This window comes from Cyprinodon variegatus, unplaced genomic scaffold (assembly GCF_000732505.1).
Source record: "Cyprinodon variegatus isolate N-32 unplaced genomic scaffold, C_variegatus-1.0 Scaffold241, whole genome shotgun sequence".
Classification (NCBI taxonomy): Eukaryota; Metazoa; Chordata; class Actinopteri; order Cyprinodontiformes; family Cyprinodontidae; genus Cyprinodon; species Cyprinodon variegatus.
The window spans coordinates 164,419-177,957 of record NW_015150694.1 but is presented as its reverse complement, the minus strand read 5'-3'; the positions used below and the strand labels follow the sequence as shown (position 1 = coordinate 177,957).

The 13,539-nt window shown below is 34.7% G+C and overlaps 1 protein-coding gene across 4 annotated transcripts in view; it reads right to left on the bottom strand.

Annotated features, from left to right (window-relative positions):
• Positions 1-1,040: 1,040 nt before the first annotated feature.
• The window catches only part of LOC107089162 (synaptotagmin-2-like), a 34,701-nt gene continuing 22,202 nt past the window's right edge, over positions 1,041-13,539 (bottom strand). For 3 of the 4 annotated variants that reach the window (XM_015381797.1, XM_015381796.1, XM_015381798.1), the window contains 8 exons: positions 11,324-11,552; positions 11,080-11,240; positions 7,624-7,758; positions 7,123-7,290; positions 6,216-6,383; positions 5,119-5,236; positions 4,685-4,818; positions 1,041-4,128 (listed from right to left, as the gene is read on the bottom strand). In XM_015381797.1, the coding sequence (XP_015237283.1) occupies positions 3,913-4,128; positions 4,685-4,818; positions 5,119-5,236; positions 6,216-6,383; positions 7,123-7,290; positions 7,624-7,758; positions 11,080-11,240; positions 11,324-11,528 (1,305 nt within the window). In that variant the 5' untranslated portion in view covers positions 11,529-11,552 and the 3' untranslated portion in view covers positions 1,041-3,912. The remainder of the gene's footprint in view (positions 4,129-4,684; positions 4,819-5,118; positions 5,237-6,215; positions 6,384-7,122; positions 7,291-7,623; positions 7,759-11,079; positions 11,241-11,323; positions 11,553-13,539) is intronic. The other variant, XM_015381799.1, reaches the window with a different exon arrangement.

Here is a 13,539-nt window from a genome sequence, read left to right as displayed (position 1 = left end):
TATAAGGCTGATGTTCTGATTTTACAGTTTTCTCCGGTGTTGTGAAACACATGTTTATGCTTTAACATATTATTTAGAATAATGAGGTCTATTCTAAATAATATTTGATAAATAACATGCAGTCTGTTATTTAGAACATAAAAACATAGTAGTGCAAATTTTCGTAACTTTGAAAAATATATCAACCATGAGGGCTTAAACTCGCCGATGGGGAATAAAACAATACATACCACATATTAAAGATCATAAGAAAGTCTAAAGCTCTGATAAATTAATAGGAAAATGTCTTGGGGAAAGTATACTCTTCCAAATTTTCTAATATTTATTATTTGCCACTAAAGTACCCCAAATGGTAATTAATGAAAAACCATACGGCATGTAGAATCAGTAGTATATTTCCAGTAGTTCTGTTTACATACATTTTGTGGAACCCAACAGAAACTAAAATAAGGTAAGTGGAGGGTTTAAGCATATGACACTAATACTTTTCCGTTTGAGAAGGGTTAGTGCATTCAGTCTCACCTTACATCATTGAATCTTACATACACAAAAACTTACCCCCTCTATATTTTTAACCATTCTGCATGTACTGTCTCTGTAAATTGCCCTGAATTGACATGTTGTGAATTGGCACTATATAAATAAACTTAATTGAATGATATTGATTTATGCTGTCTAGTTAAGCAATAAGTAAATAAAAAAAACGAAAGAAATAAAATAGCCATATCTGAAGGTGAACAAAAATCTGTGTTTGAGATTTATCCCATATATCCCAAAGTACTTTGTTAACATTTATAATAAAACAAGTCAAATAGTTATTGAACAGTATTCTACAGATGTACAATATGCTTTTTTCATCTTTTCCACTGATCACTGTTTATAACAGTCCAAATGTGGGAGATATTTATTGGTTTGTCATTCAACTCTTCTCTCCCACTGTGATCTTAAGAACATGAGCTATTCAACACTGTCACCTATTGACCACAAGAGGAAAAGCACGCTCCACACCAAATAAGACAATGAAGCTCAAGATGGTTTTATTTCTATGAGAACAGTTTGACAACACACAGGTATATATCCCTCCCTTGGGTGCTTCAAACCTACTAGAATTGATTTATTTTTCCGTGTTCTTTAGTCGTTTCTTTTTTTCTTTCCACTTAAGAGAAAAAAATTGTGAACATCACAAATCTAAAACTCAAAAAAACAATGGTGAAAAGAGACAAGTGTTCATCTTTTCTCTTATAAGAGAACACGATGGTATTCTGTTTGTGATATAATTTCCAAAAAGATAGTTGAATCTGAAGAGGACGTTGGAAGTATTTTTTTGTGGGAGTTGATTTTTCACAGTTCAGGTCTGCTTTGTACTTCATCGACCCAGGAAGACGTGAGATTTTGTTGTCTCTATTGCAAAAACAATTCTACGTGCAACAGTTCCAAAATAACTTTCAGTAAACTGAAACATAAAATGTATGGATTTTTAAGAGATGCTATGCACAAAGATTAATTAAATTCACTTTGCAAAATTATTTTTAATATCTCTCTGAGCTCCTCAGATGAGATGACATTGCCTAATGTTTATGTAGAATATGCCACAAGGAGTAGGGTTTTAGTGGGTGTTGAAATAACATACAGAAGAAGGTTGGAAACAAAGACACAAATCAGAGCATGCAGAGCTGTAGCAATGCCATCTCTTTTTCTCTGTGAAAAATAACAACATTGATGATGAAAAGACCCATGCTGAACAAGACAACAACAATATTGTGTGATAATCAGAAACAGAAGATGATAAGAAGTCAATAAGCGCATGTAACATTTACATACAAAAATGTAGGATGAGGATCTAAAACACTTTACTATATTTCTGTATCTGACTCTCATTGGCAGGAATGGACATAGAAATCACTTAGGGGGCATTAAGACAAAGGGGGTTTACATATTTACAGTCTGCTGCTTAGTAACAAACACACAGTGCTATCCTAAATTAACATTAACTGATTTTCAGTTAGATTATACTGTATTGTAACACCTATGAAACAATTTAAATAAAACACACATTCATGCTGTATTTTTGAAGACTTTGACTATTGAACAATGAACACATCAAACAAACACACTGTTAACGTTAAACACAGATTATCTAAGCATACACTCAGGCCCATTGAGAAAAAATACATACTCTGTAGATCATTGCATATCTTTGTTTTTGCTCCATTTTATTATCAAAAATGACACTGAACACAAACACACACATACACATCATATAGATTAACTTTAAAACATGCACATATTTACACCATGTTGTAATTACATGCTGTAGACTATTAACAACTTAGCATTATGCATAATTTCTGCAGCGGATGGAAGAGCTTTGGATTGACTCACTAGCATTCTGAGGCTCATCTTCAGTTAGCTGCTTCAAAGATAAAAAAAATATGCTTGAGGAAATGTCAAAAAATTTACCAAATAAATAAACAAACACTGTCCTTTTCAGGTTTTTCTTTCATTTGTGTTAAAATTTAGGAGAACCTTTGATCTGATTTAATTGGACAGGAAGCCCTTTCTCCTCATTTTATATTAGTTTGGAGGAAAAAGCTTTTGTCGTCAGAGGGCTTTTAATTTTAATTTAAAAAAATCGGATCGGATTAATCAAACCAGTGGCTGTATGTACACACGATTTTGTAACTACAAGTTGTCTATGACGAGGTTGTGAAACTGGATCCCAAAGCTTGTTTCTAGCTGATCAGCTTTATTTGGTTGAAGCCCACGGTCCACAAGATGGACTTTTTTGCATGTATGATGCAGCAGTTGCATGTTAATAGTCTACAAAGTTGCATTTTATACATGAATTCAGATTCATTTAAAACAAGAGGCTACATTTTACATTTCTAATCCCCTTCTCTATAAAAAAGGTTTCACCTCTGACAGAGAGTGCATGTAAAAGTATGACACACCAACCAAAGAGGTACAATGGATTCAGAAAGAAAAAAAAAGTTGTAATAGCAGCATTTTAAAGGAAGCAACGTGTATCTATTTGAGCATAAGCATAATCTGCAACCCTCTGTACTTATTTCATAGATGTTAAAACCCATATGGTGAACATAGCTTAAGTCTTAAAGCAGATGGCACAACCACAGTCTTTTAAATAAGATTCAGCTTCTTGAACATAAACAGTTAAACCAGTTTAATACGTCTCAAGTGTCATATCAGGAAGGCACACTCATATGTCCAATCTGCATCTGATCTGCCATTTTTGTTTTAATCCTAAATGCATAGATGTATCTTCATGGTAAGAGAAACAGGTGACACATATCAGACCATATATGAGTCTTGCTAAACAGTGAATGAAATATTGAAATATAATAGTTGAAAAGAAACCGCAGCACCTGCTGCTGCATTTAGTGACTTCAACCTGATTTATTCTAGAAAAATCTGCTAACGCTAATGAATGTAAACCAGCCCTTTGCTCCAGACTGTCACACTTTCTATTTTAGGGCACAGCACACTTATAAGCAACATACATCGCTAGGTATGCTCTGCGCAGAGTAGACCACAGAAGGGAGGCAAGTAAAGCATGCTCCATAAACTAAACTAAAGCTTTTATCCAATATAGTGATTAAGGTTATTTTCACCCATTTTTAGCACCCTGTAAATAAGCTTTTAAATGAAAAAGTCTAGAATCTGATCATTCATAAACTACTATCTGGACCTAATAACTGAACTCTAACCTTCTAAGTATAAACTGAGACCTGGTGCTTGAAAAGAGTTTTCATCAAATTAACTGTACATAAGAAGTTATCCTAAGATGTCTCTTTTTTGCCGAGCGGGATTTATGTCAAGCAGTCATTTGTTAGGTCATAGGATTCATGCAAAGTAGGGATGGTTTTCCAGGTAATAGCTGGTTAATGAAGCTTGTTACTTCTTTGCTGCCAGTGCTGCAAGTTGACCATCGATATCTTCCTCTGGCTGCAGTGGGTGCCACTGGGCAATGGGGCGGCGGGGATTTGCTAGCATGTCTGACCAGTGCTTAAGACCCAAACCTGTAGCCTTGCTGCCAACAAAGATCTTCCCGATGGCGTCGTTCTTACCTATTTTGTCATAATCAAACACTGTGATCACCACCAAGATTTTCTGGGAATGAAGAAAAGAAAGAAACAGAGATACGTTCAACATTAATGATATGTTTTTCTTTCAGCATCATATCTCAGTTCACTAAGCTATATATTTGCCAGGTCAAGCTACCACTGCAGCTTAGTTAAAGAGAAATGTGTTACTGCTTGTATTGACTCAGAGTCTCACTGGGACAATTACGATAAAAGCTTTCTTACACACTGAACAAAAAGTTGCTGTTGCTAGACCTTGAAATGCCAATTTTCTAAAGTAGCTCACGATTTCTGAACCTGATGCTGCCTGAGTGTCAAAAGTAATTTCATGGGTCTTTGAACAATCCAAACCAAAAACCCATGTGTATTTTTGATTAAGGCAAAATAAACTTTAAAAGAATAAAATTCAGAATGCAGTGAAAATCACAACAGGTAAGATGAATTAAAAGAAATGAATGCAAAAAAAAAAGTTAACCTGGCATCTTTAGCCTTTTACTTTAATGCAGCACACCAAAACAAATGTATTTGAAATACTAACTGTCTTCTATGTGGCCCTAGGTGGTCAGATTTGACTTTTACTGTACCTGCATCTGTTCCAGTGGGATTTCAAAGCTGAATGACTCATTGTAATATGGATTTAGGGTGTTCTTCTTTACAGTTGTCTTCTTTTTTTTCAGGCGCTTTCCTCCCTGCAGTAGCTGGATCTTCACATACGGATCTGGGCAGCAGAGCAGATAATGAGAAGGAGATAACTATTTTCAACAAACAAAATATAAGTATCATCTTTAGTCTCTTATTCTATTGTTATCTAAGCATCTATTTTCGGTAAATACCATTTTATAAACTATAGTATATAAAAAGTAAACTGTGTTTTTTATAAGTACATAGGCAAAAGGGATGTGTGCTCTGACTAATACTGTGACTAGTTTGCACAGCATCATACAAAAACTTAGTTGCAGCAAAAATCTTAGCTTTGTCATTCAGAAATCACATCCAGTTAAATTTCAGATAGCCTTACCAGACAAGCCACAGGCGTCCATCTTCTTCAGATTCTTTGCCTCCAGGATGCAGACGGTGAGTTTCCCAGCCGTGGGAACATAGCGGAGGGAGATGCAGATGTCTCCTAGTTTCTCAGGCTGAGCAGCAACAACAAGAAAAGAACAGTACAAGTCCACATGCTCATTAGACAAATGGCTAGATTTATAGCAAGTTAATAAAAACAAATGCTCTTTTTTGTCTTTCTCTAATCAGCTTTTGTTTTTTGTTATTTGGGTTGTTCAACTGATATATCTCTTACTTGGATTTATTGGGTTTGTTAATTTTATTTTAGTTTTTTTTTCTGCTTTCTTTTTTATGATTCTCTGTCTGTCAAATATCTATATAAATTGACCTCTTTAATTATTTGTCCAGTGCACTCCTCTGACTTTCCTCTCAATCCTCAAGCCCTTTGGATATTGTTTGCACATTACCTCCTTTAAGTTTTTTTAATCAAAGGAGATTTAAACATTCTTGTTTTGTTTTTTTTATCATACATTAGTTTTGGTTATTTGGGCTTATTTTGATTGTATCTCCAAATAATGGAATTTTACAGTTTTTATTTTTCACTTTCAGTAAGAAGTTTCAAGATGATGAGTTGCATAACATGTACTGCATAAAAAATACAAGATTTTAGCACTCTATATGTTAAGAAAACTGATTTCATACAACTGGATTCATTCTGTAAAATTACTAGCATTTTAAAGTGAAATATAATTAATTTTCAACTGATGAAGTATTTACCATCAAATGCACAACAGTTGAGAGTTATCCATAACTCTCACTGGCTTTGCTGCAACTTTGAATATAAAATATTAACAATAAATAGTCTCAAACAGACAGATTATAAACAGATGCCAGGGAGATGGAGCCAGCATTTCTGTTTGCATCAAGATTTGTGAAAAAAGTTTCTCTCTAATAATTTGGATTAAGTAGAAGCCTCAGGCATTTTATTTTGTAATTAAACAATTTTATGGGGGATTTTAATACGGAATAATAATAATAATAATAACGGAATATGAAGTATTTTCACCAAATTTTAAATATAGTATTTTATGTAGATATAATCAACAAAGGCACCTCCTCTTGATCAGCGCTCTCCAGGTCCTTCCATTCTTCAATCGGACGTCCAAGATCAATGGTGTTCATGGGTATCTTCACTTCCCCAATGACGTCATGTTTGGAAAATCTGTCATAGTCGTAAACTGACATCACTAGAGTCTTTCCACCCAGCTCGTCGTAGGGTACCTGATCGAAAGAACCACTGCAGGTTATAAGGTATCTATGTTTTTTATACATGGTTCAGGAAACAGGTGTGAAAGAGGACAGACTACATACGGTATCATTTAGTACTTTCACAAATGTCATGTTATTAAGTCGTTAGTAATAACAACTTAAAGTTAATAAAAGGAAAACCGACATTTAAATGCAAAAAATGATGAAGAATTGAAAAACAATTCAAAATTATAGTTTAAAGACAGGATTTTATGTACTGTATGCTGATGCTGGCTTTCTCAAATGTACGCAATAAAAATACACCATAAAATATGTATTTATCCAGCCTGATGTAAATGCTGTTGAACTGAATATGATGAGAAATCAGAAAGAGTGACAAATAAAGTATGTTACTTTAACAGTCTTTAAGTCCTAAATGGTGGATAAAATCTACTGTCTGTACATTTGTTCTCTGAAGTCAGAAATTCTATTATTTCTAGCATTTTGTCATTGCCAATCTTAGACCTACTGTAGCATTTTGACATAACTACTTTTTTACTATTTTTTGATTTTTTTCAAATTGGCTCAGCTCCCCACATAATCTAATGATACTCTAAGGGGCTTGTTAGCCAGTGCAGCAGCTAAACTGGCTGCAGGATCAATATATTCCTGATAGGGAGGGACAGTTTGGTGTAAGCATTTCTGTATAAAACCAGAAACTTGGTCACCGTCTTTTTTCCTGTTACATCCCATCACAGCAAAGAAAACCTACCTTGAAAACGAAGGTCTCGTTGAAGACTGGATTCAATGTTTTCTTGTGCACCTTGGTGTCATACTTCTTCTTCTTATCGGGGAGAAGAAAGACCTTAACGTAAGGGTCAGAGGTTCCACCCGAGTCCATGGACATCAGATCTGCAGCTTGAAGAATGCCGACTGTGAGCTGTGTTGAGAATAAATATGTAGAGAAAGGATCATGACAGAGCTATTGTAATTTTGTTTTTTTAAATAAAAAAATGTGTATATCATAGACCTTATATAAATATAACATGATCTGACAGTTATAACTCTATAGTGACTAACTACATGGACCTTTGGTAAACACCAATTTGCACAATTTTATAAAGTACGGTACTAATGGAAACTTTTGTATCCTTTAATTTACAGCAACATTTCCTATCTCCTTTTCGTTTGCTTTGCATTTATCTCTTCTTTAATAGTTAACATCTCATTTTATCAAACTTGGTCAATATATTTTGGAGGGAAAGTCACAGACCTTTGTATTTTCAAAGTCATAATCAATAGAGTATTGCAGCTTTCCCAGTTTTTCTTGTTCCTTCTCCTCCTCCTCTTTCTCCTCCTCTGTCATCCCGGTCTCTCCTTCTTCTTCATCATCATCATCCTGGTGTTTCTGTTGTATGAAGGTGACAAAATAAAAATACTAACTAAAACACTTTTGAACTCAGATTTGCACCACAGGGATTCACCATAACCATCAGCATGCCACAGACACTGGAGATCCAAGATTTTTTTAAATTGGGAGATACATGTTTTTGTTAAGACTTACCTTAGCAATAAAACATGATTTAAGTTTGAAACAATCTTATTTTTGCATAGAATTTGTGTCTACTTTTTAATCCTTTACTTCTCCCCTCAGTGTTTTTGGATCAGTGGGCAACTATTGTGACATGCTTGAGCGGGACAGAGACAGCCAGTGTCAGTGGAGGCATTGCATGCTTGTTCCACTAAAGATAAAAAATGACATAACCTTGAGTCAATTCAGAAAAAAAAAACAGAGTTCTCTTGTTAAATTTCAGATATCAGCAGAGATGCCCTTTTCAATCAATCCTCAAAGGAACTGGCTTACAACAGCCCTACCAATAAATACCATAAATGTAAATATAATATACACAGAGATTAATTAATTTTATATACTTAAATTAACAGCATCCAAGGCAAATTAGCCAGTTTCCAGAAACCATGTACAGATATAGTCTCACTCAATAATGATTAAAAAGATTGTTGTTGGATTAGTGTCCTCTCTCCCCGCTGATGATTTAATCTGGTTTCAGAGACTGAGACATGCAATTAAGGGGTCTTTATTAAACATGAATATGCTAAACTGATTGATACTGCAGCTTAATAAAATCTCATCAAGATCTTAGAAACTTATGGTTGGGTTTAATTAAATGTGCTGCATAAATAAGCCTGAATAAATGCATAAGTTCCTACAACTAGTTGTTTACTTGGGGAAAACTCTATAAAATATAGAGGATATTTCTTTATAACCATGAGGAAATGATTGATGCTTTTGTACTGCTTCATCACATACAGTAATTCATGTGAGTCCGTTTCAACTGTGGTTTTGATTAGTCTAATATAGCACCAAGAGAAAGTCACTTCATAATGTATTTTCTTTTCAAGACACCTACACGAATGCATCACCATCAGTATAGTCAATTATGGCATAAACTTTTGTATTTATTAATATTTTTTGTATTTCCAAAAAAACACATCCATATTGTGTATACAAAAAAAATGCTACTCAACAAAAAATATATCTTAACTGAGCTTGAAATATAAAGCTTTCTATGTCCACTACTGTTGAAGTGAAGAGTTGAAGAGTGATTACCAGCCAACTTCATAAAAAAAATGCGAGGCCTTCAAAAATGGGTTATGGCAGTTAATAACGGTGGTACTTTAAATTAAATTAAACCTGTATTTAAGTCTCTTGACCCAGATGATGTGGTCAATTATAGACCTATATTCAATCTTCCTTTCTTATCTAAAACTCTTGATAAGGTAGTTGCCAAACAAGTGTGTGACCACTTACACCATAATGAACTTTTTGAAGAGTTTCCGTCTGGCTTTAGAGCTCATCATAGCACTGAAACAGCTCTGGTGAAAGTCACTAATGATATTCTCATGGCCTCAGATAATGGACTTATATCTGTACTCGCCCCGTTAGATCTCAGTGCTGCATTTCATACAGTTGATCATAATATTCTTTTAGAAAGACTTGAATATTTTGTAGGAATTAAAGGATCAGTGCTACATCGTATTTATCTGACCGATTAAAATTCAGTTTATTTATATGGCGCCAATTCAGCAGCTAAAAAAAGATCGAAAACCTTTAAGTGTAATAATACCTAAGGAAGGCTCTATTCTATATTTGTTATGAAGGTGCAGGCCTGTACAATCAATGACAGGACTTCAAATATCTAAATTCCAGGAAGCGATTATAGGTAACACTATTAAATAGTTCATAACAATAATAACAATAATAAAAGACTTAAACCTACAAAGTGATTTAAAATATTTGTGGAAAATGCCTCAGCAACTGTAAATGTCGGAAATAAGAAGTCTATATGTGTTCATGGTTTCTTGAAATGCAAAAGGAGATAACTTCAGCCCAGGCAAAACACAGATTATTATGCTCTTCATTAGACAGATGAAAACTATTCTCATCTATTTTTTAACTATGATAAATACCAAGCTTTAAAAATCAAGGCTAGTTTAACCCTTTATTCCTGTGCCTCAAAACACTTTTTGCATTCACCATTTTCACAGTCAAGTGTCAAGGATAAAAAGCCCAGCCAGCTTTTTGCATGCTTACTAAATGTTTGCTCTAAAGATATTTTGAAATTGAATCAAAGCATTTGCAAAGTAACCTTGCCTTTTTCTTTTAATTTAGGGCCATTAGGTGTCTCTGTAACCTCCTGTCTCTATGATTGTCTCAATCATTTTTCATTTCTTGCCTTTCATGCACTTTCATCATTATCATTTCCATGTCTCCCACATGACCAATCATGCCCTTCTTCACATGCATTGATTAATAATGTTAAGAGTTTCTTCTTGCATATCATGTTGTGAATAACAGTTACTTTGTCCAGCAAACATTGTGTTAGATGGTTAGACTCTCCTCTCCTGGGTTTATGGAGGACATCATAGCTTTCTTATCGTTACATTCTTAGGCTACCATAACATCATTGCAACAAACGGGGGAGACAAAGGAAGCTACGACTTTCATTCCATGAAACCCCCCTCCGCCCTCGGGGCAGAAGGTATCATGAGCTATCCACCTACCGTAGAGCAGGGGTCCACCACAGTCAAGAAACACGAGGCACACACAAAACAGAAAGAAAGCGGAAAAAGGAGGAGAGCAGAGAGAGGAAGAGATTCAACTCACAAGACACCAAACACACTACAAAGAAGAGGCAATCAAAACCACCACAACCACAGTTATGAGGAGAAATGACACGCTTGAGATGAGGATGGTAAACACGTTCGACTTCTAAAGCAAAGAACGTGGATCACATAGATTTGTAAATTACCTCATTAGTTTTAATAGTTTTCTTTCATTTTTGCATTTTGTTAAAGCATTTATTTTTCATAGATAAAGAAACATAAATAATTTTTATAGTCTATATTTTTTGCCACCTCTTATCAATGTGTGTCATTTTTTTTAACCACAGAGTAACAATAAAGTACATCACATTAGAAGACAACACAACAACAATAAGCAGATGGGAAGAGAGCTCTCCTTGTGTCCTCAACTGCCTGGCCTAAAAGGGCTGCCGGTGAAAAATCAAACTTGATTAGAAAAAAGTATTCTGTGTAAAATATGTTATCATTTATATAAATTAAAATATAATATGAATAAGAAAGAAAAAAGATTACAACATATTACTACACTAGCCTTCAGGGGTGCAGGAAAATTGATCCATCATACCTCGCCACCTTGCATGTTCTTCATGTTAAAGCCGTCTTTGCCCTTCTTTCCTTTTTTGTTCTTCTTCTTCTTACAACAGCATTTTTTAATGATGCAGAAGCAACAAGTAAGGACAAGCAATGCCGCCACCACAGCAATAGCAATCAAAGCCCATGGAGGAACTGGTTAAAGAAGCAAAGGTTAAACATTATAATTCAGATATAATGTTTTTGGAAGAGATCTCTGCAACGTTTGTGGTACTTACGTGGAATTTTATCAATTTCATTGAAGAATTTGGTTTTGATCTCTTCAAACATGTCATTCTTGCTAATCTCTGTGTTGTTGGAGCCTGAGGTGTCTGAAGCCGGAGTAGTGATTGAAACCAGCGAGGGAGCCATGGTCACAGTGGTGGCACTGGTTGGCTCAGCAGCCGCAACGGCCTGAGGCCTTCTGAACAAGTTGAACTTCATTATGAACGACTAGGGGCTATGTCCCTGAAACCCAAAGAAAAGGTAAAGCAATCCATTATGGACATCATTGCAAAGGGGGGGGAAAGTGGAAGGTCATAAATGTTTTTGTTAGTATTATGCAGGTCTATGTTTCAAACGTGTCAGTTTCCAAGACTGTTCCTTTGCTTTACAAAAATTACCATTTATTTCACAACTACAAAATAACAAAAACAAAACTAGTTTTCTAGCAAATTGTTAAAAGCATAAAATATAACCTCTAAGCTGATTAAAATGTATTCAAAATTACAGAATATAGCAAGAACGTAGACAGGTAAAAAGAGTTTCTTTGATTCCCATATCTCAAACTAAAACATTAACTTTAAGTAAGACAACTGTCTGCTTTTTAATCTTTCATCTATTTAATGGTTTGATGAGAAAAACCTGAAAAACTAAAGGAAACTTCTCTGATGTGATTTGTTCCTAAGTTTAGGGAGTATGCACACCAGGAAAGTCCTTTGTTTGCTGGTTTGGTCTGGACCAAAGGTGCACTTTTTTGTGCAAAAATACATCCATTTGGTAAGGTTCATTTTAGCATTGTAGTTTTTACAAATGAACCACAACTCATAAACAAGCCAAGCATGGACAGATGGAAGAAAGTATCATGGCAGACCTGTGTTCTGCTCTTTATATATGTAATTATATTACAGCTACAAAATTATCATGTCAAGAGAAGCTTATTTGTTGCTCAATTGGTTTTACACACAGTGCAGGGAGCAGCATCACTAAGTAACAGATAACAGATCAGTTAAAACTATAGTACCACATTCACTACATAGAAACTTAGAAAATATTGAAAATATTCCTGGTTCAGTTTTTCTTTGTTCTTTACATGTGTCTGCTCTGTCTTCTGAAACCCCCCACACTAAGCTTGGTTCTGCTAGAGGTTTCTTCTTTTTATGTATGCTTGGTATGAGGGAGAAATGTGCAGGGACACCATGCTCATCCAGATGGAGTAAATTCTGCACATCAATGACTTGATGCAATGTGTTGTATTTCTTTAGACTCTTTAAACTTTTCAACAGCTGTCTGTATGAATTGATTGAATTGGCTGTAAGGCTTTGGGTCGACATGTATAGAATATTGGAGCTTAAAAAATAAACTGAATCGATTTGACTTTCATTACAAGCCCTGTTATGTTGGCTTATGTTCAAAAAGGGGTCAATCTTGCAGTGAGTTTATTATGGCCATTTCATTATCACACCTGAATAAACAGCACAGAAATCCATTTAAAGTGGACCACCTCAATAAGTGCGTTTCTATCCAGTTGTTTGGTCAGACACAGGGCTACTACAAAAAAAAAAACTGTGGTCCATTTAAGTGGGACCAAATTAGCTGGTGTGAATACACAAAAAGCTGGTATGGCTGATATAATGATAAATATGGCTTTAATCTACTCAACACATGTACTGTATGGAGTTGTGAGGAAAAATAACCCTTGGTTTACAAGTGGCTTGAAAAAATCTTCTAGAATTAAAAATAAATTATATAAAATATATCTTACATGGCCAACTCCACTAAATCTGGCTACATATAAATTATATAAAAATAAATTTGCTCATTTGTTGAGAGCATCTAAGAAAAAATATTACAGCAATCAGTTTAGAAAATGTTTAAATAATATAAAAAACACTTGGAAAACGATTAACCAATTATTACAAAGAAAAAAGGCTGCATCAAAGTTTCCTTCAACTTTTGTTAATGGAAACTCTGTTCTGTCTGATCCATATAAAATTGTTTGTCATTTTAATAATTTTTTTTCAAGTATAGGTATCACACTTGCCAACAAGATCCAAAACACAACGATTGATCCAGTTGACTATATTAAAGATTCATTTCCAATAATGGATAGCTTTGATCTTCCAAACAGTAATGAAGTGTGTGAGGTTATAATGCAGTTAAAAAACTCAGCTCCAGGGCATGATGGCATTAGAGCCTCTCTGATAAAAGATGTGCAGACCCCATTGAGCAAACC